This window comes from Balearica regulorum, chromosome 6, assembly GCF_011004875.1.
Source record: "Balearica regulorum gibbericeps isolate bBalReg1 chromosome 6, bBalReg1.pri, whole genome shotgun sequence".
Taxonomy (NCBI): domain Eukaryota; kingdom Metazoa; phylum Chordata; class Aves; order Gruiformes; family Gruidae; genus Balearica; species Balearica regulorum.
The window spans coordinates 30,668,038-30,695,418 of NC_046189.1; the positions used below are offsets into that span (position 1 = coordinate 30,668,038).

Sequence of the window (27,381 nt, forward strand, 5' to 3'; positions counted from 1 at the left end):
ACCAAATGGGGCAAACTACCCTAATGCTATCTCCCCTCCTCAACAACCCTCCTTGCCCGCTACCCCACATGGCACTGCACGGTGTCACGCAGCCATAGCCCTGTGCCCCACCACCACCTTCTGAAAATTGGCCACACACAGCCCCACTGTTGGCAAACCCAGAGCTTTCTTGTTTTCTTAAGGATGTTGCAGAGTGTTTAAAAGTGTTGCGATTCATTGTTTACTGAGACAAGCCCTGCAGCTGTCACACAATCTCCCTTGCTGTGAAAGATAAGGTGAGTGCTCATGCATCACTTGCAGCTTCCTATGACATTCCAATCAGTATAATCCTTTTATTCAGACAGGAAAGCAAGCTGCATCTTGGCTCCTACAGCCACTTCAGTCTGATGGAAAAAACACTCCTTTGTCATTGTTCAACCATCGTTCAATCTGCCTCCTCCACATCTGGAGGTAATTTTTTTTTATTATTATCCTTACAGTTACATGTCCACACCAGCCACTTGTGCCAGCAGAGATGGTGCAAGATTCAGGACAACTGTTTTCACTAGTGAGAATGCAGGAGGGAACAGAAAAAACATGGCTAAACTCTCCGTGAGTTTCACCTGCAGGTAACCAGATCTGCCACAGAAGCAGATGCATCTGATTTTGATGAACATCTGAAACAGAAGTTGACCCTCTTTGCTGGCTCACCAGAGACTGAACTGGAGATATCAAATCAAATGCACAATTTGTACTTTTTAGCCAGCCAGGCCTATGAGAATTCCTGTCTTCTGTGGACAAAGGTCCCACCGTGAGTCAGTTACACCAATGAATAGGAGCAGAGGCTGTAAAATCCTGAAAGACTTTTGAAATGAACCTGTTCTCATAAGGATCAGTGTTTTTAAATTGGAAGCTGGCTAATAATAGTAAAGGATTATCAAAGACCACATTTCACCCATGACCTCCACCTCTTTTATTAATGTGCTGTAAAACAGAGCAACCCCCATGTATAAAATACAAATCTGAATTTTGCAGCTCAAGCACTTCCATTAAAATACATTCTAAAGATCATCCAATGTTATAAAAAGGAAAGAATGGATGATCTATGAAGTCAGAGCTTTTTAAGCCAAAGCACAAGAGTTTCTTCAGAATTTTATCTGCACTTCCCAAAGCTAGAAATGATCATAAAAACCTCTAACAGTCTACTGTGTATTGCAGATCACAGACTTTCATCCAGCTAATCCTATACTAAGCCCAGGAACATGTTGGATTTCTTAACCACTTGGTTCAGCCATGTTAGAGGAACAAGTTGGCCAGTTGGACTTACGATAGCAGAACTCTCTAGAAACAAAATTATATGCTACGGTTTCCATTTACAGACTTGATGTTTCAGTGCTGTGCACTTTGCCTGTGGCCTAGCTCAGGACATAAGCATATGCTTAGTTTGAATCCCACATAATCCCATTGACTTCAAGGTAAGTACATACTAAGTGCTTGCCTGAGCTGAGACTGTTTGTGGCTTTCCAGGGTGAACCCCGCATGATTAAACAAGAATATTTCTTATGAGATTGCTAGTATTAAAGTGAACTTTGTCAAAGCATAATGACATCCTTGAATGGAAGGTTTTAGAGAATGTGATATATTAACACTCATCAGAAGCAGATGTGCTAAATAAATGAGGTCTGGCATACCACTGGCTCATAAACTTACTCAGTTAGGGGACTATGCTAAGTGAACTTTAAAATTGAGAATGAGGTCTCCATAAGGCAAGTCTTTGTTTGCACTGAACCACAGAAAAAGAAGAAAAGCACTTTGCTTTGCTTTCCACCCTGTTTCCTTTCTGTGAGGTGCTGCCTGGGATCTGAAAAGAGGCAGCCCACTTCTATGATGTTCTCAATCCAACCACTGTGCCAAAGAAAGGACCACGCACATGCTGCTGTTAGTTGCTGCTGTTAGCCCCAGTTACACCAGCAGTACCTCTGGAAAATATAAATAAGCTACTCTGCTGTTGACCAGAGTTCTTCACGGCCTTCGTCCATGCATACTATGCTGGTGACCTTCTGAGCACCTGTTTCTACACATCGTGAGCCCGCCTCAGTCCTGCTGCGAGCATGCCCTCCCTCTCATCATCACCACCACTCATGGTGAGAGACTGCTCCTTCAGCTGAGCTATCATACCTCTTTAAAGCTTTGCCTTCCCTCACGCCAATATGTAAGAGTTACTCAGTCACTTTGTTTCCTGAAGCTTCACTGCAAGGTCTTCCTGTTCCCTCCTGCTTGTCATGATTCGCTCTGTCTAAAGCATTTTGTGAATGAAGAGCGCTCTTCCAAGAAGCGTTTTCTTCTTTAGGCCCCAAGGAACAGCACACTGAATATTTTTTTTCAATCAAATCTCATTCCAACCATTTGTGAAGTGCCTTGGACACCATTAATGGGGAAGTGTCAAAGAACTAGCATCACTATTTTTATAATTCTTATTATTGAATAAAAATATATTGAGAGCTGTTGGGTGTAATTTTCAGAAGTTTTGCCTGAGAGCAAATTACTTCCCTAACCACTGTCTATTTATGGCTTTATTAGTCACAATTTTCAAACAAATTCTAAATCAACCCTAAAGAAGAAAATATCAGCTTTATTTGCCACAGTTCCGTTTTTCAAGATTAAAAAGAAATTGCCACAAGGCTTGCTTAATGGAAATGAAATCTATACTAAAATGCACTGAAGGTCAAATACTCTGTAGCACCTACAGGATGCCACCAGCTTCTGGTCAACACTCCATCATTAGTTAATGTTTGGACTCCCTGTACAGAGATTCAAGGGCAGCAAGGCTATGAGCTAGAAGACAATTCTCCCATAATGGATTTTGCCTTCCCTTTGATGTTTAGCCAGATGTATCTCTCATACTTCACCCCATAATCTGCATCCTTCGTTAACTAAAATTTTGGTTTGGATTGTCAAAATCTCACTTGCTCAAGAAAAGTGTAAATCTTTATCAGAATTTCCTAAGGGGCTTTCCTAGCTGGCCTTTGGAGTTGATGGATGCTAATGTGCTTTTTTCCCATCAATATACAGTAAAGGGAATAATGTATTAGTGACCAATTCAACAATAGTAGGGGTGTTTGGTAAAATGTCAAGAACCTTCAAAAGAAATAAATCATACCCTATTATCCTTCAGCCCACAAAGTTAAAACAGCTTTTGCTTTCAATACAACAAGTGAACACTTAACTGCTCCCCACAGATTCCAGTGTTTGAAGCTGGCCACGTTTCAATAAAATGTTGTTTAAAGAAAGAAAATATTGAGAAAATACATAGCAAGCTACATTCAAGCCACCTGAATCACATTCATCTGGTAGGAGGTAATAATTACAGACAGTCTGAAGTAAAATCCCAGATTTAAACACTCCCAAACTAATTCATTTTGAAAACCTGAGGCAACAGACAGAGCAACTTGTCTGCATCTAGGAAAGACTGAGGATTAGATAATGGGTTCAAATGCTGCACACTGAGAACTCACACCAGCCATGATGATACAGTCTGCACAGCTGAGACCTGCAGTCCTGAGAAGATCTGGGATATAAGCTATTTAACCAAGTCCACCTCTCTCCTATACTTCAGTATGGGATCAGCTGAGGTGGTTTTATGGATGAAGACAGGCTGCAACTATTAAAGCAGGGACAAAGGATGGTCTTCTAGCTTACACTAACTGCCATGACCCAGCGGAGAAAGCCCAGGGAGACAGAACAGAGAAAAATCTGGGAAGTCTATCATACTTTTTCCTAAGCATAGTGATTTAATGGATAAAACTAATGAGAAATAAATAATGGTAGAAAATGCAAGTGGAAACCTGTCTACAACTCATTTCCAGTTAAGTTGTGAACATCCAAGTGATTCATATAACACAGATGAGTTTGCAAACTTTTAAGGACTTCCTTGGTAAACAAGCTGAAACCAAACACTCTGCACCCATTACAAACATATATACACATCAGTCGTGGCTCTGGCTCTCAAAATAACAAATCTTACATAGTATTGCCATGGCAGAAGATGTTTCTGGCTCTCCCAAGGGGCATGTTACAAAGGAGCTCCAAATGTCTTTAATTAATAGCAAAGGTGCTTTACGTCTAAGAAGCAGCTGTATAACAATGGAGGGTACTGCTAAGAACCAGGACAGCATGGCAAATGCAGGGACCGATATATTGGTTATAAGATACATATAGAAAAGACAGGAAAGATGAGCATGACTAACAAGAACTAGAAACAATTTCTCCGGTGTTTGGCTTACCAGAGTGATCCACAGTGGAGCTGTGCTGAGATGACATACTGTTTAGTGAAACGGGACCTGGACACATGTGTACGTGCACGTATAAATAAAAAAGGATGCACGAAGGATATACCTGACTTGTTTCACTAATTTCTCAACTCACTGACAAACAAACAAGCATGCAAGATCCTTAATGTAGCTACCCACTCACAGCCAAACAGGTAATAAGACACCAGAAACAAGCTCCTGTGAAGTAAAAGATGATTTTCTTATTGATCTAACAAGGGAAATCAAACTTTAACTGTATTTCCTATAAGCACAGAGTAGAACAATCTAATTATGAAAAGCCCAAACTGGGTACATTATTATTGTTGGTGAACTATACAATGAGCATCATTTATAAGCCCCAGGGAAACCTGGGCACCGTTGTGTTAGTTTGGTACTGTGCAAACACACAGGACGGTGCTCACAGCACAAATTCTTCACCTGTCCCTCACGATCTCTATAGTCTGCTAGGACAAATCATTCAGCCCACAGCCCCTTCCCAGGCCCCATTTCTCCTGACAGTGGAAGGTTTATCTTAAGCATGTAAAATAAGCACACTTAGGACCAGAATTTAGGTCCCTCAACTTGTCTGGACCATTTTGTCTAGGTCACAAGTAATGGCAAGTGGTTTGGGGAATGGACTCTGTAAGGAAACAGCATTTCTTCAGGTCCGAACACAGGTAAAGTAAAAGCATTTTGAATATGTAGACTCCTTTCTGCTTAAACGAGGAAGTCATGTACTGTACTCTCTCTTTCTTACCCCTCCCATAACAATACAAAGAGATAGCAATTCAAATGGACAGTTGACTAGTGTGAATGAGATACAATAAGCAAGAGATGAGGCATAGCAAATACAGAATTTCTCAGGAAATAAGTTAAAAAGTAGACAGGAATTTTACTTGGATTCTTCCATGACAAGGATATTATCCAGCCAACTGGATGTTAAGAATATCGTAATCTGGAGGAAAAGTACAATAAAAAGAGAGCCTGAGCATAAGCAAGGTGGGAACTGATGACTGGAGAACACAAAACATGTTACAGCATCCCATTTATTATGCAATGGGAAGCCTGACTAGCAAGATTGTGAAAAAGAAGCTATTCAACCCCTCTGTAACATAAACTGTTTTGTTAACGTGTTCATTCTGGCAGTAAATTAATGCATCCTGTATGACTGGATGGTCTGGGGCCTTACTATGACAGCCCATCCACTGAAAATTGCTGCTGTAACATAATCCTCTCCCCTGGCAGCAGGAACATCAGCAGAGCTGCTGCTGGGGTCACTCTTCCTGTCATTGGCTTGATGTTCCCATTGTATAGCAGGTTGTGATCCATGGGACGATGTATTTGGAGACCCACAGGAAGCCCGTGAGCCACACTGCTGAGCAGAGACATCCTCAGAGCAATTTGGAACAGCACGTAAGATGTAAATTCCCCTGCTCATCTCTCCTTGCAGCCTAAACCTACTTATGCGGGCATCAGAACAGGGTATAGCTTTAAGGTAAATTACATTATGAACAGAGCTGTGTTTCTGGAGGTGCGAGACCTCTTCCACAGAACTTAAATACTATCTGCAGTGGAAATAAGGTGCCTTTAATTTTATTCCCGTGTATTTTCCAGCTGAACTTTGCAGTAGAAAATACAGGATTAAACTGTATCATGAACAATCATGAGGAAAGAGGTGCTGAGAAGAAACAATAACTGTGACTCTAACTTGGGTTTAAGAGACCCAAATGATAATCTGGGTCATTTTCTTGATGGGTCTGCAATTTTAATCTTTATTTTTTTGTGTGTAATTGTCAAGTTCTAATTAACTCATACCAGTTTTTGCCCTGTATCATTAACGAGAGAAAGGGAACAAGAGCAGTGAAAGGGGAGGAGATATTTTTTTCTGTGAAAAATTCATGCCTGATTAAAACAAAGCAAACTGGCAGATTATGAGCATGTTTACGTAGCCATCACTTCTGCAGAGAAGCACTCATACTGAGTGCCAAAAATGCCCAACAATTCCTCAACATCAGGAATCAGGGCTCTAATATTCCCTGCAGAATGATTTATCTCAGTGCTGGATCCCACACACACATCCTCTGGAAACTCCAAGTTGGGTGCACACTTTTTCTCTTTTCTTTACCTATAACATCCTCATTATTGTATTATCAATTTAAATATCTGAGTTGCACCACGTTTTTAACCACAAGCGTTTCTCCTTTCACCCCTCCCCAGTTAACCAGATGGTTAGACTTATTTAGCAATTAAAATCAAGGTTTATTTACCCATTCCACCCGAGCAAGGTTAGAGCTTGCCATATCATGTAGTCTTAAAGATTTTGCTAATTTACTTTAATCCACTTAAACCTTTAAAGCATAGATAATGGGAAACAGACAAGAAATCTCTTACACTTTCCAAATTAAGAGACAAGAGTTTCCTCCTCTGTGAAGAAGAGTAAAGCTCTCTAGAAGAACCCTGAAAGGTCAGCAAGGAAGCCTTTGACTACTTTCTTCCTGGAAACCCTATCTGAAAGGTCACAAAACCACAAGTAAATTGCCTTTAGCAAAGAACCTAACTAGAGACACATTGCAAGGTACTTAATTGCCTTTAGTGAAGAATGTAACTGGAGATGCATTGCAAAGCCTTAAATGGGAACCAAAATCGATATTTCAACATTTAGGAGGAAACCATTTTTAGCAAGGAGATTCAGCAGCTGATGATGCTGGCACACTGAGCTTAACACACTCATCTGGGTGAATTCAGAAATAATGGTGGTACCAATATAATGATCTTACTGTCACGTGGGTAAGTGGACAGATTGGACAGACAGCAGTTTAGGAGTACATGTACACTCACGGAAAATCCAACTGGGATAAGGACAAGAGAAATTCCATGTTATAAAAGAACAGTAAAAGGATTGCCCATGGCAACACAAAGGTCCCCTCTCACATTCTTAAGACCATGTCAAGTTAAATGCCCAGATGAAAGAAAAACTACTAACAGAGGTGATACATACATAACAAGAACAAAACAAACAAACAAACAAAAGCAACGAACAAAAAGGCAGCCACTCCCTGCAATTTTAAAACAATTTACTTCTCTTGCATTCAAGTATGTCCAAATTCTCTATCACTTTTCACTTATTAAGTGTCTGGATCCAGCCAGCCAGGTGAGGTATATAAGCATTACTGAATCCAGTTAGAGAAAAGGAAACAAACACAGTTTCAGTGTGGCACAAGATTACAGGGAGCCTGTAGCAGAATTGAGAATGGAGATTCTTAGACCAGCAGTCCCAAAACTGCCTGAATTAAGCGACTCAGAGTTAAAACACTGTAAAGCATCAAAGGGAATATGATTCATCAGGCCACTTGCACTGGCCTGTGGATCACAGGTGTAAGGAAAACAGCACAGACTAAACCATCATCCACAACACCACCAGCAAGGACTTCAAAATGGATCATCCTACTGGAACTTGAAACAGGAATAGAAGCTCTTACCTTCAAAAGCAATTGTGGGGTGTTCTTTCCTGACACATTGCTGATGTTCAGTTTCAGAGTATTCAGGTACATTCTGTGATGCTGAGAGATGAAAAGCAAGAAGAAAAAGGCTTGGCAATGACAGGGAAATGGCCTTTAATCTTGAAACAACCATGACTGAAGGGCAGCTGCAGATCTAGCTTCCAAGGTAGGCCCAGGGAGGATACCTGAAATACAAGTAATTCCACTTTCAGAAAGACAAATGCTTATCCAGAATGTGTAACATGGGTAGAGAAGGGTGAAGGTTCCCCTTTCATCCCAACCCCACTTGTGCTAAGTACACAAGATAATATTCCACAAACAGCATCTTGAAAGAAAGAAAGAAAGAAAGAAAGAAAGAGAAAGAAAGAAAAGACAAGACTCAATTTATAACTGTATTTGGGCTTCTAACTTTCTGACTTCAAAGAGAAGGGAAGTGCACAGCTCCCTAAATATGTATCTGTGTACCTTTGGGGTATATGTCCTTATACAGCAGCCAGAGTGCAACGGCCAGCACTGACAGCATGAAATCTCAAACACTCCAGATGTAAATGTGTCCCCCAGTGTGGACACCTCATTCCTCAATTTCATGATGTGTCCATGTTTAAATGTCATGCTACATTCAAGAGATCACTAAGGAAAGGCCAACATCAGTCATCACCAGAACACACGTGCAATTAATACTGTTCTAACAGGAGATTTATACATTTTACCACTGCTGTTTTAAATGTCTTGAAACAAGAAAAGACAATTTAAAGGTGTTGCCACTAAAGTGCTAATTAAGGTAACATAAAAATTAAAAGAGCTTAATGGGGAGAATGGTGAGAAGTGAGTCAATTGCCTATATTATCATGGGATGCTATAGCTCCCAGTCACCAGAGCTGAGGCACAGCTAAAGAGGAGGAGCACTCACTCAGGCTAGGAGAGGGGAAAGTCATGCCTCTTCTACGTGAGCAGTTTTTAACAATATCGCAGCAGAAAAGATATAGCTCTAAAAACTCCCCTGGGCCTACCAGGCCTGAGGCAGGGGATGGAGGATTAATTAGCCCATGCCACAAGCTCCCCAAGATGCTGCTGCAGCTTAGGAATATCTGCATTGCCAAATTTAATCTTACTGATGTGCATATTATATTTTCCTATGTAACTTTCTTCAATTATTGCAAACACGTGTTTTCAAACAAATGGAGTCTCCAACCCTTAAATCTTATCTAGTGATAAAGCTGACTCTGATTAAAGTCACACATAACAGGATTCTCAGTTCCTGCAGGTGTAGTGATTCATAAAGGTAGCATAACAGTCAACACCCGCAGTGCCCAATACCTCTATATTTTTGTTTGTAGTCTCCAAAACACCTTCAGTGAGCTGAAGAGGCCAGACTGGGGGCTCATAAGATGAGGCACTGGTACGCAATGACAGGCTCATGGCATAGAGTGAACTGCAACACAGAGGCCAATATTGCGATATCAAGGAGCTAGAAGTTTGTAAAGGTTTTTGGGCATTGTAGGAGCAACAAGGGACTGCTTACAAGGGACAGCAGCAATGGGCGACAGCTGGTTTGAAAGATGGAGCCTATGTTTTATTCTTATCTGTATTTCTCTGTGATTTAAAACACCAGCATAAAGATGAGTTGCCAGTGCATCCATTATGTGCCTCCTTAGCAGCAGCTACATACCATTGACTGAAAATAGTGTTGGCATTCAGGATTTGGGGTAGTTCTAAGGACTTGGTTTCCCAACTAGTGCGAGTGAGAGATTACAGCATTTCACATTTTTTCCAGCCCCATATACATGCAGATTTTATGCAGTGATGTATAAAATCCCCTTCCAGTTCTCCAAAGGAGGTTCTACAGCACTTCACTACAGAGGGTTTTTTTTAAACACAGCAAATATCATGTTAAATTAAAAAATGGGACTGGCAGAAGTAAGAGATGTGAAATCATTCAGTCCTAAGGCCAGCACAGCATTTAGTCATTAAGCACAAGCATACTGCAGGACGTACACCACTGAGTACTGTGGCATCTCAGATGATGGAGATGTTGTGCAAGTCACGCTGTAACGGAAATTATTGATGATGAAGCTTCGGATTATATTTTCAGCCGTTGGTCTAAATGATCATTTTTTTCAGTACAGATCCAGAAGTGAATCAGAGAGATGTGAACCCCAGGGAGGTGCATTTTGTATAGCTCTTGAATCCACTTAAAGTTCCAGAAAAGACAAAGCCAAACTTTCCTTAGACAGGAGATGGCTGTTGTGGGAAATGCACAAGAGGCAAAAGGACTTCTTCACTATCAGATATCCTTGCTGGAAACTGGAAGAGACAGCCATGGAAATCTCACTTTATGCATCCTCTACTCCTCCCAGTGCAGCCATTAACGGCTAATCCTAGAAATAAGGTACTAGACAGACTTTTAGTTTGAGTCAGTATGGCCATTCTCAGGTACTAAGCATCCAAATCTCAAGCTAGATGAAAAAAATTCTTAAATCAAAGACGCACGGTAGGGTCCCATGCTCCTCTAAGGCCCTATGTGGTCTACAATCAGCAGATGAGTAAATTCAACTTTCACACTCATCAGGGTCATGAAATGTTGCATACTGGATAAAAAGTTGCATACTGAAAAGCTTCATAACATCCCACAGCCTATTCTGTGCCAAAGAAGAGTACATTTACTAGTGTTTTGTCTGGACTAGTTGTAAAATGTGCCAAGTAGCTGGATTTCTGCCACTTTCCCTGGGAGATTTTACCACAGTCCAAGAGACTTCAGTGTTCCTTAGAAAGCTGTAACCAGTATTTGGGGTAAAGTTCCATCTTCTTTTTCATTATTGTCATAAGGAAATCCAAAGTGTGCATGAAAATCACCGTTTCAAACTTGATGTGAAGTGGAAAGTAATATATGACCAAACAAAGATGAAAAAGAAACATTACAAAAAACTTGCATCCTTCCCTGTGTCCCCTATCTCCTACATCCAACGGCATCCACAAAATGTGTGGAGCTCTCGTGCTTGCAAGTTCAACAAAATCAGCATCATGTGCAGCCCTGAATTGGTGTCTACTGGAGTCAGAGTCAATGGGTAAATGCCAGCTTGATCAAGGGCGAGAGAAGCCGGAGCCCTGGAGCACCAGCTGAACAATATCGGAACAGTGGATAGCATTGCAAAAGGTTACTCCTTCAACCTGCCCCTTCCCAGGCTGCCTTGCTCATTTTTTTCTCAATATTTTGAGAGACTCTAACTCAGTAATTGCTATTCCCAGCTGCTGCAACTTTATTTCTGAAAAAAACATACTCAGAATATGAAGCGGTGGCACGTGCAAGAGCAGGTCAATTGTATGCCAAGAGCAGACTAGTAACTGCCTGGGAGAGTGCAGCAGCTAGTTATAAAGTGTAAATGTTTTAATTCTACTGGAGATGGCCAAACTCTAGCCTCCGATTTTGCCCAAGCTTCAGATTTTCACTGTGAGGGCTGAAGGATGACCAAGTGCTTAGGACCAGCCCTCAATCCAGACTGCTGAAACACTGCACATCCCAAGCACAGTCCAGACTAGCAGTGGTTTGCACTGCTGGAACTTGTCCTAGTGTTAAGCTGTTTAGATACAGTTAAATGCTATAAAAAGAGCTGTTCTTATTAGAGTCTTTGCTCAAAATGGCTTAGGGCTCAAGAAATCAGCTGTCAAGGTTTCAGTGCAGATGAGAGACAAGAGCTCAAATCCCTGGTTAAACTCATCTCAGACAGGACATATCGTTTCAATTCTTTATTTGCTCATCTTGATGTGTTTTTACCACCTTAGCTATTCCACACACACTCACACAATGCAGACACATTAAAAAAAAAAAAAAAAAGATAAAAATGTCCAATAAGATTATCTGTCCAAGTTTATCTGTCCTCTCCCTCACGAAAGCCTGTCCTCTGCGCCCCTGCACAGTCCCAAGGCCCAGTGATGGGGCATCTCTCTCCCCTCTCCTACTCTGCACAGTGAATCCCCCTGGACCTCTGCCAAAAAAAGGTCAACAAATTCAGGCTCCATTGGATCCGGTGAAATATGCTCCTGAGACAGTATTTTGTAGAGCACCACTTCTGCCACCATCCTCTTGTCTCTTAAATCAGGCTCTCTTAGCTCACGGGCCTCCCTGACTGTGGCAGCGGCAGGGGATGAGCAAAGAGTTGCTCCTTCTGAGTAAAGCAGGAGGTCTGCACACACTCAATGCATCCCCAAAGCTGAGACTGGCAACCACAGCACCCACGTAAGCACAAACCCACTGCCGCATGCCCATTTCTCACCCAGTCCCTTTCATGGCAGCCCGATAGGGACAGCGTATAATTCTGCTTTGCCTCGTGGCTTCACCCCCTCGCACAAGCGCAGCATTCAGGGGATCACCCACAGTCCCTCCCTTATTCATTCTCAGGGCATGAGTCTTTTCCAGCTCGCCCTGTATTGTATCATTGTAACTCCATTGATTTCACGGGAACTAATCCTGATTTACAGAGGGTAACTCGGATCAGGCCCCTTTTGACTAAAGCTCCACGTCTAAAAGAAAAATACCTTCAATCAATCTTCAGGGCTTTAAAACAAAGCACACTTTAAAAATGGCTGTACCAGGAATTCATATCCTGCTTTCCTTTGACTGTAACTATCATTTTGACTTAATAAAACGTGACAGTAAAGTTTAAGGATAAAAGAAAATGCTTCATCTTTCATTTTAAAGAAAAGAGATGCCTTTAAAAAAAGACTAAAAAAGGAACCTCCTGTAAAAGCATTAATTCTTCTGTTCGGGATCTTTTGTGATTGGCACAGTTATGATTTTATTAGAATGGGATACCAGAGGGAAGAACAGCAATGGAAAGAGGTGGACAATAAAGTATTCAAAAAAGTACTGGAAGAATAAGGGAAATAAATATAAACATTATAAAGCAAGACAGCTCAGCAATGTGGCTATGACAGGCTGGCACAGGAAGCTCTGCCCTAGAAAACAGAGGACTCCAAGGCCAACAAAACCACAGGTCCTTTATTCATCCACCGCTCCTTGCCCTCCCCTCCCACCCTCACCAGCTGGAATTTGTCCCACCGGACTGGCTCCAAGGGCCGTTCCACACTATCGAAGAAAAGGCACAGCTTTTTCCTCTGCCCCTGGCCACATCCCTACACTCAGCCCTCAGCGGTGCCTGTGATGGGGACATGGATCTGTCTCAGAGCTGAAACATGGCACGCTGCATTTGCATGCCCGGACATCAGATCTCATGTGCACCCTTAGACTGAACTCCTGCGTACCGAGCTTTTCTTATTTATATACTTGTGAGGCAAACATATGGCAATGGTCAAACTGCTGTTCAGATGAGAATCTGTGAAGAGATCTTGTTTTGCTTTAATTAAATCACCCTACAGTCTTCTGAAGAATCAGCTAGCTCACTTCTAATTTTACAATGGCTTACACGCTGTAGTTTTTGTTCTGGCTGGCTTTCACCATGCTCTCATGTGCCCACCTTGTTCAGAGCTTCCCATATCCTCCACTACAACATCATCTATGAGCCTCACACTGAACTCGCTCTCACAATACCCCAGGAAGACAGAACCACATTTTCATGCGTATAATCCAAGGTTTATCTTTTAAAAAACCCTACAGTTCAGCAGGAGGCTGGATAGCAAGAGTGTGCAGATAATATCCTCTCCTGCAGCAAAGCAGAAGCTTGAGATCCATGCTGACCGCTCTCACAGCTCCTGCCTCGCACAATCTCCAAGGCACCGGTTGCAGTATCACAGTAAGCTTTATATCAGGAATAAAAAAAACGAGATCTCACAACACAGGTCACTTTATTGTAACCTTTCTGTTATCTAGACCTATATAAATAATTCAGGTAACTCTTTGCAAAGGAGAAATCAGTTTAACCTAATATACTGTTAGGTTCATGGCTCATGAAGCCTGTAGTAGAACTGAATAGTAATAGTCTATAGTTTGATCTTCTTAGGACTACATCCCACAAAAGATTGACAGTGCATTTTCAGGCATTTTATTTCTAGACCGCTTCCTGTTTGCTGTTCAAACCCACCCAGGACTGGTCAAGGTCCCAAACCAAGCCCACAAAACGCGACGGGATGTTCTCAATCAGATCAGGTAACAGAGACAAAACTCTTAATACTGGATTGGTTGGTGTCAATCCAGTTCTTTATGGACTGGTGTAAGCCTTCAATGAGCCATCAACCACCACTTGGTTACTTGGCCTCAGTAATGCAGTCAGTGGCTGCATGGTCCTGGAAACTGAACTGTTTCATCACCTTTAGAGGAAGCCCTCCAGAATAGGAACCTATTATAGAAATCTCCCATTAAATAAAGCTGATTCAACAATAAAAGCCTGTGTAACAGAGCAAAATATACCGTACTGCTGGGTTCCTGCCAAACCCAGTGGGCATAAATAAATACCTGCTCTGCTGACACTCAGACTTGCCTTTGAATAGCGCTAACCTGACCACACATTGAGTGCCTCCCCAAGTGCTTCAGGAGGCTCTCCCCAGAGGGCTCTAGATCTTTTTTTTACTGGCTACATATAATAAAGTCATGAGAGGTTTTGTTAGCATTTGTTTGGGGTATGAATTTAGCGCTTGTGAAAAGGTGCCTTGGAGTCTGAAGTCTTCTGTTTATCCAAAGATCATATTTGGCAATGAAGGCTTACACTCATTTATTTCCTGGTGGTATGCCTGCACCCTTCTCTAGAAGACTACCTCTACAGTGGGGATGGAAAGACCTTCTATTTACTGTTCACAGAATGGCCTCTCTGAGTGACTGTCAACAAAGATATCAAAGTGGAGATATTTTTGGTAATTCTGGGACCTGGACCGACTGTGGAATTATTTTTCATGTGCTCCATCTGTGAAACAGAGAGACGGAGGCAGAGACTAACAAAACAGCAGAATGCAATGGATGCTACAGTACTTAGCACAACTGCAATTCAGACACAAAGTTTACTGCAGCTAGATTAGAAATCGGGAGCTCCTGGCTCTGGATGCTCCATCAGAAGGAGAGGATGAATGAGTGTAACACAGCCCAAGAGAGGAGCCATCCCAGGGCTCAGGGGACAGCAGCAACACAGCAAGAATAACTATTCCATCGGCCCTGCCTGCAGCAGAGGAGTCTGCCCAGGACTCGGCATCCCTTGCAGTTCAGTTGCCTTTCTCGCTGTACTCATGATGTAAAGTCCTCTGCGTGGGTGCTGTAAATCCAAGGTGTCAGACATGCTGTTTGCATGCATATCAGCTATATAATGCAAGTACAGCAGATTCAGCATCAGACTTACTGCCGATAGTCACCTGGCTGCAAGGGCTCTTTCCGGCTTGAGGTTTGGTACTCAACCCATCGACCCATGCCTTAAGCCTATAGTTGTTGCAGAAACACTAACGCAGCAGCTTTTCTTCAAGTTGCTCCCCTGCACAATGTGGGAATGGTTTGTAAATGTGCAAATTAGCAGAGCCACAGTCTCTAACACCACACTGTGCAGCCAATGTCATTCCAACACACTCTGGTGCCTGACAGTCTGGAGACGCTCCTCTATTTGCAGTGATTTCCAAACATGCAGTGTTCCTGCTCACACACCTCCCCACTGCAGCTGTGACACTACAGCTGGGGAAACTGAGGCATGACACAACTCTGACTCAGTCACTAGTAACTGCAGACAGTTTTTTGATAGAGACAGAAAGAAAAGTAAACTCCTCCTGACTCTTCCAAATGCTTTTGGTACCGGGTTTTCTTTTGTCTCACAGTTTAATGTGAAAACCATAAGTGTTCTTGAATTTTTTACTTATTAGAATACTAACTTATTTTACTGACACTAGGTTTTTATTCAACTCTAATTAAAGGGCCTACTGGAGACATCCCATGGGATTTTTAGTAAGAAAGCAGCAATGGTTCCAAATTGTATCACACCTAATATAGGTTGGTAACTTGCAAGGTTTCTCTCTTCAGCACCATGAGGGCAAGCCAGGGACAACTGCAGTCCCCAGATTGTGTCAAGCTGATGATAGGCAATCCTGATAAACTGTGCAGCAGCCACTATGGTGACCCTGTGACCACACAGCTGGGAAAACAGTAAGAAGATGAAATTGAAAAAACCCCAACATTGAATTCTCCTTTGACCTGAAGCAATCTCAGAATTCAAGTCTCCAGCAAATGAAAACTGAGCCATGAAATCATCACACCAATCAACCTCCTGCCTGAGAGTCAGCCATAACATATGTGCTTGACTTTCCTAGAGCCTTGGTTTTCCAGTTTAAAACCTCCAGTCGTGGCTCCAGGGCTACAGCTCCTGCCACCCGTCCCCCTTCTGCTCCATCCCACGAATACTCCTGCATCACTCACGCAGCCCCATGCACCAGGGTCCAAGGTGGTTGCTGCACATCACAAACCCATCTCATCCCTCCCTGCAGCTCCCTCCTCTCCTGCTACATTGCAACAACAGGATGAGAAGAACTTTTTCTTTTAATGTTTGCCCATGCAGGAGACAGAAACCACAGCTTGTTTGTTTTTGTCAAAGATTTGTGATTACCTGGTACCACATAACACATACTCACAATTTAACTCTAGGAGAATAAGCGTAAAGCATCGTTGAAACTCCAAGTTTCAGCCTGCTTGGAAACAAGAATACGTTTTGCTGCAGCATCTTCTTGGCACTGCACAGCATCATTTATCATATGGAAACCTTTGGCTAGAAGGCATTCAAACAGCCTACATATGCCCCAAATCTGAACAGAGAAAATACTAATTGTCAGCCAGATTCTTTTTTCTCCTGCCATGCCCAGATTTTCTCATATTTCTAATGGCAGCAGTTACCTATCGGGCTGTATTAACTCTTCCCCTCATTGGAGCAGCAGGGCTGCTTTGGTCTGTCCCAACTCTCATGTTGCACTTGGGATACCATAGAGGAGACCAGTTCTTCCCAGAGCTACCTGGCTGCAGGACAGCACTGAAGGTAAGCAGTGCAGAAAATATACAGCTCACAAACGACAGATCATTACTGACTGCTGTGTATAAACAAAATGGGACTGATTCCTCATCTGCTGAAAACAGTGACACCAATTTTCCCCTGAAAAATACCTGGTGATCAACAGTGTCTGAAAAAGCTGAGCTGAATTTTCCTCTTCTTCCAAACATCCTACACAATTTCTCTGATACCAGGAGCATGATACTGTGTTACCTGCTAACTGAAGCTCACCAGCCTAAGAACCCAGGTATTACTATGCTGGGTCACAGCAACATCATTTCAGAGCTGTTCTCAAAACCAGTATTTAGACAAAGAGAAAGTGAAGCAGGTCAGGTGACCTTCAAAAAGCCCCTGGCGGCATTCTTTTAATGAACTGAGGTTGCAATTTTCACTGTCCATAGATTTTCTTTACCTAAACAATACACAGCAGAGTCCCCATCCTGTAAGGTGTCCCTCTCCCTAAATTCCCAAAGACGCTAGGATACAAACCCTATGACCTACAACTTAGCTAAGCAGTTCCATGCTGGAATGGAAGGGAGAAATATCTGGACTGAAAGTTGGCATCATCCTCCACACTCACATTTTTGACAAATTCAGATGTCCAGCCAAAACTGGGCATCTGAATCTTCTCCCATCAGGTGGGAGAAGCAGCCTGCCAGCAGACACCCCAGCCCCAGGGTGCCAGCTCTCCTCCTCAGAAATGCTTTATAAAGCCCAAACAGGCCCTTGGACAGAAACCTTGTCGTCATCTTCCAGGAGGCAGGGTCTGAGCAAGCATTTGGGGGCTGATATCATTTTAATACACTCCAAGGCCAGGCTTTCCAGAGAAGATGAATTATTTGTAATGAATTCCAATCACATGGCGCTCCAGCCCCCACACCTTCATCCTGCATATATAACCAAATTAGTTTAGGAGATGTAAGTTATTCAGGGACTTAGCTGTTCAGTCTGGCCTTGGAGGATTTGCTCTCATTATGGCTTTTATGCAAATTCTGTCCTCCAAATCTCTTCTGAATCAATTATTACTAGATTAATTTAAACATGTCCACCTGGGGTGCCTGTATATCATGTGCCTCATGTTAAAAAGTAAAAAGGATGATAATGAATTCAGGAGGTGACTGAAACAGATTCCTGCTTTGTGGAAATGTGACCTTTTTGCATAATGTCATAAAAGAAAGAAGTTCCCTCAAGAAACATGGCAGATAGGGTTGTTCGTTGGATCAGCTGGGCTTTCAATCACTCTTTGGAAATTAGCATGATACAATAAAAAATTAATAAGAAATTTAAAAAAAAAATCACTTTAATGCTCCAGACTATTAAAGTCTTCGATGGACTACTAATTGAAATGTAATGCTTAATTTTAAGCAATGCCATTTTATTAATGGTAAAAACTTGAATTAATGTCATTAACCAATGTTAATATTACAAATCCCCTGAGGGATAACAAAGCAATTATGTTACTCACAGAACTGAAAAGGGTGAAAAAGATGTAGTCTGTACACGACTGCAGTAAGGCGGAAGAGACTGCTTCCATCTGCATTTCCTCTGCTGAGAAAGGGGGTTTGTTTGTTTTTTTAAGCAAAGAGGAGGGAGAGGAAGAGAAGAATTTGTGCTAAGTTAATTACTGCTGATTTTCAGGCACTTAATAGCTAGGAAATTATTCTGTTACTCAAACACCATACTGTGGGGATCCTGGAAAAATAATTTGGGAATGAGAAATTGATTACAAACCCTCCTTCTTGGAGGCCTCCCCTGTGTGCACTTGGATCCTAACACATACACCAACCGCCTTCACCTGATGGAAAAGACTGATGTAAATAGACGGCCCCCACCTGGCGGTAAATGGCTTTATGGAGCTGTGCTGGTTTGCATCTGCCAGGCATCACCAAGGAGATCACCTTCTGTGGCACTGAATGCCCTGAAGTCCATGCCAGGGCAGGTGCTTTTATTTTCTATAGTTCAGCAAGTTCAGCAGCACCTTGTTAGATCCACTGCTCATACAGCAGGATAGATGGGGGTAGCCTTAATTAAAGAACCAAAACCAATACCCTTGCCAACTGGCAGAAATCACATTGCCCAGGGGGAGTAAGAACCTTGTACGGCACTGTATGATACTTCATTCACCCCAGAATAACCATGTTTGAGATAAACCCTTGATTAATTATTGTTTTATTGTCTGGCTGATAATTCAGGGACAATGGGGAGATTCAGCAAGCCGAAGCATGAAGATCTTCCCAAGCAACTACAAACGTTGTTGTTATTCCTCAGAACCCCCAAGACTTTTGCTTTTTATTTACACAAAGGGAAAGTACTCCAACGCACCCAACACACCATTGCCAAAATCCACGACTAACACAAACGCCTCTTCCAGCATGCATTTTTCAAGGCAACCAGTCAAATGTGACACACATTCGCAAACAGTATTAATCCATGGGAAGACATATAAAAATTAATTTCCTCTGTTTCATGTAGCATGCCAATGCTCTGCTGTAAACCAGCTCTCAGGATGCTCAGGAGATTCTTCTGACACTGTCCAGCCAAGTACTTTTTAAAAATTAAGTTCATCTCCTTCTTAGGGGAAAAAGAAAAGCATTGACACTAATTACTACCAGGCTTCCTATTTATGTTGCACAAGGTGTAAAACCTTGATACTAACCCAAAAGAAATCAACTGAAAAAAGACCAAGGGTTTCAATGGAGTGAGAATCTACTCCTGAATTTGGCTGGATATGATAACAGGGATGCATACTTAGTAGCTGGGACCAGGGTGTCTGTCTCTGTAGCCCGAGCATAGAGCACCCAAGTGCCTCTTTATGTTTCCGTTCAGGATATAGATACAGCTGTAAAACACAATGAGATTTGGGAGTTTTACTTAAATTGATATATTACTTAGCAATCTTATTATAAATGAGAGAGTGAGCAAGAGGAAGAATTACTGCAAGGCTTCCACTGTGCTTACCAATGAGGTCCTGCACACTGCAGGCTTCAGTCTATGGAGCCAGTTATGCTTGACAGCATGATGCCTTTTCTCCTGCAAATTTGCAAATCATCGCGTTTTGTCTTCCAGTAATGCTCTCTCTCTTACCTCGTCTCCCCCATTTCCTCAAAGAGCAACATTAAACCTCCTGTGAAATATCTCCGAAGTCCATTCTGTCAGTCTTCCATTTTCTCTCCCACCTCCCCACTCCCAATTTGAAAACAGGGAGGGGAAGCCACTGAAGACACCAAGGTCAAAGCAGAGTGAGACAAAGTCAAATTCAGGCAATCATTTAAAACCACATGCCATCAGACCATTACAGAGACATGAGACATTATGGATTGCAGCTTAATAGATCGCAATGGAGGATGATGGGCGAGAGAAGAAGAGAGAAATGTTCCTTCTGGGTTGAGACTTACTGATTAAAGTGCATGAGTGGGCAGGGGACCACGGCAGCATTTGTGTTCATAAAGCTGAGACTTACTCTCGATATTAATGGACACACCATTGTCGCCAGACGCAATGTTTTGTTATTGCATGATTAATTGAAAGTCACACGCAATGACATATTACATGCAGGATAAAGCTGTCACTGGAAAGCAATTCTTCACAGTAATTCCTGCCAGTCTCTACAATCTGAAATTGCATACCCCGTTACAGATGACCCCTCAAGCACGAATGCATTACATATCTTTATATAAATAACAGTGACTAACAACGGCAGTCTGAGGTAATCTCTGTGGGATATGAAATAGAGAAAAAGGTAAGACAGAGAAATTGTCTTCAAATATTAGTAAGCTTGTCCGTGCTAATCTCCATCAAATGAGCCATTTCTCTTTTCCTCTAAAATAAAAACTGTGCCTGCTGGAGACATACAAAGTATGATAAAAGGACATGTTGTGGCATAAATGACAACTTGAAGCCTTTCTTCTTCAAAAGGCCACTAGTTCTAAATCTTAAAACCGTATCTTGATCAAGACTAATTAAACTTCGACACAGTCACTTTATCACTTACTTAGGTCAGTAAGTAAGTATCAGTAACCAGTCCAGCTCACTTTTCTAAAGCCCCCTGATCAAAGAGTCTTTTATATTTCTTTTGGCAGCAGCAAGAAGATACCGAATCATTAATTTTGTGCAGGCATTTTATTTCAGTCAGAATCACTACATTCAAAATACAATGTGGGGGAAAAAATCTACAGTGCTCAAGGGAAAGGACACAGCCCAGGGGAATATAGGTGCCCAGGAAATAGCTCGCGTCACTTATATTTTGTGTGTGATAAATTCACAGCTGAATTGCCAGTAAGGTACACAGTTGTCTAATCTTCCGCTGGCATTTAGTGCTCCATTTCCCATACCATTGGCTAACGGTTAGATCTGTCGCAGCGCTCGATTTATTTTCTTGCTATCTGAACATAAATTGGAGGCGATACCCCACTACTCAGATGAGCAATATTTTAATGACACATCATCAGATAGGGTGGCACCATCTAAAACCAAACAGTACCCTCCCTTTTGCAACTCCTTCATTAAAGAGCTCCATTTCACACCCCCATGAAGATGTTCTGAGGTCTTAAGCCCTTTCAAGCTCGCCCACTTGGACCTTCTGTTACCAACCACTTGTAAAATAAGGAAAAGCGACTTAAAGGTCTTTACCTGCTCAGAAGATCTCTTGCAGGCTCTTGTAAATCTGCCAGTGACAGAAGCCAAGAGAAATGGGGACAGGAAAGCACAAAGCCTGGGCTGTACTGTGGCCTGGAGGCAAATAGCAATCTCTGTCTTCACCTAACCCAACCAGAGCCCTGCAAGAGAGTAAATCTGTGTCCACTGGCCTTTTTAACAGTCCCTTAATGACCGTTAACTTTTTTCAGCCAGCCATTGATTCTAATGGCATGTGCATTCACACACAATAATACCTCAGACGGCCTTCATTAATTTACCATGCATAATTTCTCTGAAAGCTTTTGCCAATAGAATACCCCTAAACTGACTCACTAACTCGTGAAGATAAAGCACTTTCTGTGTGAGACCATTATGCAGATTCACAGCATTCTCCTCAAATAAGTTAAAAAGTAGGTATTGTTCGGTCTCTCCTTATTTTTTGGACGCAGGAGAGTACGAGAGCTCGCAAATGTAAAGCTGCTGCTGGAGTATCCGGTGTGACAATGAATATGTAAGATACTCCAGGCTGGGGAGGGAACAACAAGAAAAAAGCCAACTTATATGAAAAAGCCTTTCTGCTGTAAAGTTCCTGAAATCTCTTACAAACTTCAACAATAGGAAGTCCTAAAAGTGAAAGGCTGTTAAAATACCAAGGGAAAATGCGGCAATACAGATATTCACCAGCCTAGGTCCATTCATCCAGAGGGTGGGGAGGGGGAGATCCAGCAAAGGCAATGGATTAGAAACACGCTATCCCAAAGAACAAGGGTTTGGAGCTGCCAGGAACTACAGCGCTGCCCGTTAGCCTTGCAATAAATTACGGAGCTGTCAGCGCTTTCCCATTATAAATCTCTCAAGTCTCCTCTTACGTACTTTGATGCAAGATTCAGACCTTAGTCCCGTGGCGGCAATGAAATTGCAGACAAAAGCACCGCAGCCTCCCTTTGGAGGTATAAGAGCCATAAATATAACCAGTGCTCTTATAAACTTTACAGGATGTTGGTTTTAGGGAATAAAAAAAGGATTTTTATTTTTTTTTAATTACAATTAGTTTGGCTTTAAGCAAAGTCACAGGATGACAAGGGAAAAGCTGATTGAAAAGGTGATCGGGAATAGGCTCCTCTTCTGCACTACACTCAAGTCTTTTATCGACTTGCAAGTCTCTTATCCCTTTCCGGAGGATTGATCACAGAGCCCACGAATGCTGCGACTTCACTTCCAAGGTTATAGGTGGCAACCCGACTTATGTAAAAAACACCTTCTGTAGACATGTATGCTTGTTATTCCCTCTAATATTAAACATGGAGATAAAACGAAGATTTAAAAAAAAAAAATCTGAAACTTAATTTAATCTGTCTCAAATTCATGAATCATGACTGTCAGTGCAAAAAAAAAAAAAAAGATAATGAAGACTGACAGCATATGTGGGGGAACTATGCTCACACAGAGATACTTTTCAAAGTGAAAACCACCAGAAGGATTTTGGCAATGTGGATTTAGTACAAAGGATGTAAGCCATTATCGCATAAAGGTAATGAAAACTCGGGGAAAACACCACTGCCTGGAGTTAGTATCGTTAAAGACCATTAATATTGCCACTAATTACACATGCTTAACTACAGCTTTGCCTGCAACTGTAATGTCACAAGATTGCCAATAAACTGGTCTGTCTAGGGAGCAACAGACTTCTTCAAAAGCCCCTAAGTATGCATTTACAGATGATATGGGGGAAAGCAATCTAACACACCTGAAGAGGAATATTTCCCCTCTCCCCTCTTTTTTTCATGCATTTGACATGCTCTAGACAACTAACTCTTCCCCCTTGCTCTGACACGAAAGGCTGGTTGGTGATGCTGGCAGCCTGAGCCTGGCCTATCAAACCAGGAAAAACACGAGCATGGGCTGCAATTCTCCAATTACTCAAGTGGTAGTAGTAAATCTTAGCACAACATACATGACTGTACTAGACATCAAGTAGTGCATATGCTGGAGGATTTGGAACTGGAAGCAGCCTGTCTGCTCCAGATAAAGTAATGACTCAAACACAAGGCAGGAGACACTTGAGGCTCCCGGTGCGTGCGACAGCCCAGCAGTTGCAGCTACCCCCAGCCCTCCGTTCAGCAGTAACAGCAAATCAGTCTTTACATTTTTCTAACCCTTTAACAGTGTATCCATACAATACCATCCTTTGTTCTTGGCTTGTGTATTAGAGGGAAAAAGTAGGACAATGTTTCCCTTTTTAATCCTTGATTTTTACATTAATTTTTTTACTGTATAGGGTTTTTTTACTGAAATCTTGCAGTCTATCTGCTCATAAAGTAAACAGCATAGCACTCTGCTGCAGAGAGAATATATAACAGCAGAATAAAATTCTATCCGTATGTCCGAAGTACAAGAGGTTCACACTCAGAGCTGGCAAATGGCGTGATTAATCCTGACTGCATTTCAGCAAAGACAAATCTAGAAATAATGTACAATTTCTCTCTTTGTGAATTACCACTTGAGAAAACTCCCTGCCTGTATCATATACACCCAAAGCAATTTTTGAAGATTGTTTACAATAAATCAAATTTGGGACAGTACTTGACTGATGAAATTTCAAACACCATCTCTTTATTCTTTGGGTGCTCCTTTTATAATGTCAAGTTAACAGAAAAAACACAGCGGATACACAGATGCCAGACACATTCAAAGGTTTCCATCTGGGCTTTAATTACTATCACAGTTGCCTTACTAAATTGAATACATTCCTCCCCCTCCTAAGGGCTTCGCCTTGTATCTGATTTAGCTTACTTTGCCTTGATGAACAAAATCTGGTATAATCATTTTCTATAATGCCCCAGAGGAGCGTCATCCCGTGTATAAACTTGCTGCCCCATAAGTCAGCTTTTTACATTTCTCTCTTCAGATATTACTCTGAACTTTACTCAGAGAGATTCTTCCTTCCTTCAGGAAATTATTTTGGAAAAGTCCTAGAGCAGATTTTCTCCAAAGGCCACATTTAGATTAGATTAAGTCATTGCCATTATGAAGAAGTTAAAAAAGAGGCAACAGTATTTAAACCACCTCTTCCACATGCAGAAGACAAAACCCTCTTTCTCCCCCTCCACACAGCATCACCTGTTCCTGACCCCACTGACCAGTTCATTATTGCTTTCAGATGGTAATTAGTGAGCCCAGACAGCCTGATCTTTGCCATTACTCCTGACCTATTAGGCTTGGCCTCTCAGTTATTATCAGTGTCCTTCTATAGGTGTTCTCAGAGAGCAGTAACAAGTATGCCATCTGGTTTAGCTCTCCCGATTTGAGCTGTTAAATAAAAACACGTAACATCATCCACAAAAATACCTTTGTTAGGGTTCTGCAGCGAGCTCTGAACCCTTTATAATTAACTGCAGACCTACTTGTTGGCTTCCAATAAGGTCACTCTTTCAGTAATCAGAGGTGGTCCCAGGAGGTAGTACATAAATAGCCTATATTGAAGCCTAAATTAGGCTAACTCAGAACTTCCTGTACTCTTCACTGCAAATAAAGCAAATATTTATAGACTCTTGCAATCTTTGAGGTTCCTGCCTAAGAATTAGGATCAGAGCGGCTCTTCTTGCTCATGGTAAATCAGAACCCAAGCAAATGTCTCAAAGCTCGGGTTCCTCGGTGTATCATTTTTGTTTGAAACTCCCCACGCCATTCTTTAGATATCCTTTAAAAAAATAAAAAGACAACCAAAAGATAATTCAAAAAGGAGATGAAAACAGACTTTGAAGGAAAATATCTCCCTGTTAAATTCTTGTTAAGGCATATTGTCACAGACCCAGAACATCTGGCTCCTATTCTGGGCTCTGCCACTGACTTTCTACGTGGCCTCAGGCAAGTCCTTGCAGCTTTAACTCTCCATCTTTTCTTTCTTTTCAAGAAAATAAGTTTTCCTTTCTTCTCCATTCGCTTTCTGTCCTGACCATCCAGAGATGTGCATAATTTTAAAGAAGACAAGTAACAATATCTTCTCACTGGACAACATCATATAAGTAGACACTTCTCTGAAGGATGGAGGCTTTGGACTGTAAACACTTCAGGGTAAAGACCATCTCCTAACATTTGTCAAGTCTTCTGTTTTATAGACTATTTAGAGAAGGCTAATGGTATGCTGTAGGAGTTTCTGGAAGCAGCTGGCTGAGTTTCTGCTGGAATCATCACTTTAAACACTGTTGGGATGTCATTGTTTTATTCAGAGGTGTCAGAACGCCTAAAGTTTTGGCCAGCCATCTTTTCTCATTAGAAATTTTCACACAAGCCTCAATAAATGTGTTTGTACTGTGCCCAGCGTAATGCAGCTCCTATGTGCCACATTAACACAGCTAATAAATAAAAAATCCTATTCATGATATTCTTATACCAAGCCAGCAGCAGAAAATGGACACACATCAGGGAAGCGGGAAGCATTCGTGGCTGGGGTGGATGGTGTTAGCAAACAGGCTCCAGCTGGGAGTGTAAGCATTATAAGTAACTTTATCATTTATTTTCAACAGCTAACTGAATTTCCTTGCCTCTCTACCACCTTGTAGAGAAGGTCTGGTGAAAAGCATGGTACCCGTTTATCCTTGGCTAGCTGATGAGCCAGTGAGCCTCTTTGTTACATTTTGGCCTGGAAACCAGGAGCAGATCTGAATGATCAATGCTGTTCAGCTTCTGCCTCTACACAGCCCATAGTGCAGGAAGAATGATACCAATGGGCAAGGAAGAATACTGCTTCCTAAATAGCTGCCACCAACACACTAGATGCTTTTCAAATACACAATACCCAGCCTAAAAGTGTTGTCAAAGAGCTTTCACACACCACTGGAACACAAAATTAATACACAGGGGAACATTTCTGTGAATACATTAGTGCAACTCCATGCCTCTTGTCTTGACTGCACCCAGCTGTGGTGCAGCTTCCTTACATCTCTTTATCACTATCCACCCATCTTACATGGAATGATAAAATGATCATATTTCACAAGAAAGTGTTTTAAGACCAGAGACTTGACTTTGGAGCCAAACATAGTTAATTATCGTAACATGCATACACATTATCCCCCAGAATCTGGAATTTCAGACTAATTAGATTATTAATTTCTTCCAGGTAGCATGGTTAATGGTTTTCCTGCTGCATAGAATAAACATATGTGAACAAGCATTCTGCAACCACAGCGCCCCGTTGAACACCTCCCCTCCCCACCAGACTGTAGACTTACAGAGCAAAGGTTTCCGTCTCCTTTAGCCAGGAAACTAGCTCCTCTCCTTTTAGGACCAGGTTCTACCAATACAAATAATCCCATATCAGCCTACTGAGATTCACTGAGTTTTTGATAGAAGCAATTTTATGGACAGTCTGCAGAAGCTCCCCCTCTCTGCAGCCCCAGCCCAGAGCTCTTTCTTTCCACTGCCTTTCTCTTCACCTCTCATGTTCCTCAGATGAGGAACAGCCCAGCTCCCAGGCTGAGACAACTACATGTTTCCAGAGCAGTGAAGCTAATGTTACTTCCAACAAAATTCAAGAGAGTTACAAGTATTGTTCTTGGCTGAGAGCCCTCACCTATGAAGACACCTGACAGAGGAGAAAGCTGAAGCCTTCCTAACCATCAGCCTTGCAAAAATCCAAGACAAGAAATCAGTCACCTGCGCTCATAAATAATAATACTTTGCTGTTAAGATTGTAGAAATTGAGCTACTGAAATCTATGTGTGCTACAGGAAAAGGAGCCTCTAAGAGCAGCCCTCTGTGAATCCTGAGAATACACTGGGTGGTTCACTATGAAGATGCAGTTGCCCTAGAAACCTCATAAGCTGGAGTGGCAGATAACTGAAGTGGACGAGATCTGTCAGAAAAAGTTTGGCACCATCAAACCAACACTTTGAAAGCATAAAAATGACTAATTGTCTGTGTTTTCTTCTCCACGTCAGACAAAAGGTTCTCCTGGCAATGAAGGACAGCTCTTCAAGTTGTGTTTCACTATTCACT

The 27,381-nt window shown here is 41.9% G+C and overlaps 1 protein-coding gene across 3 annotated transcripts in view; it reads right to left on the reverse strand.

Moving 5' to 3' along the window:
* The window catches only part of SEMA5B (semaphorin 5B), a 272,595-nt gene that overhangs the window by 127,149 nt on the left and 118,065 nt on the right, over positions 1 to 27,381 (reverse strand). For all 3 annotated transcript variants that reach the window (XM_075757063.1, XM_075757062.1, XM_075757064.1), the window contains one exon: positions 7,769 to 7,974. In XM_075757063.1, coding sequence (XP_075613178.1) covers positions 7,769 to 7,922 — 154 coding nt within the window. In that variant the 5' untranslated portion in view covers positions 7,923 to 7,974. The remainder of the gene's footprint in view (positions 1 to 7,768; positions 7,975 to 27,381) is intronic.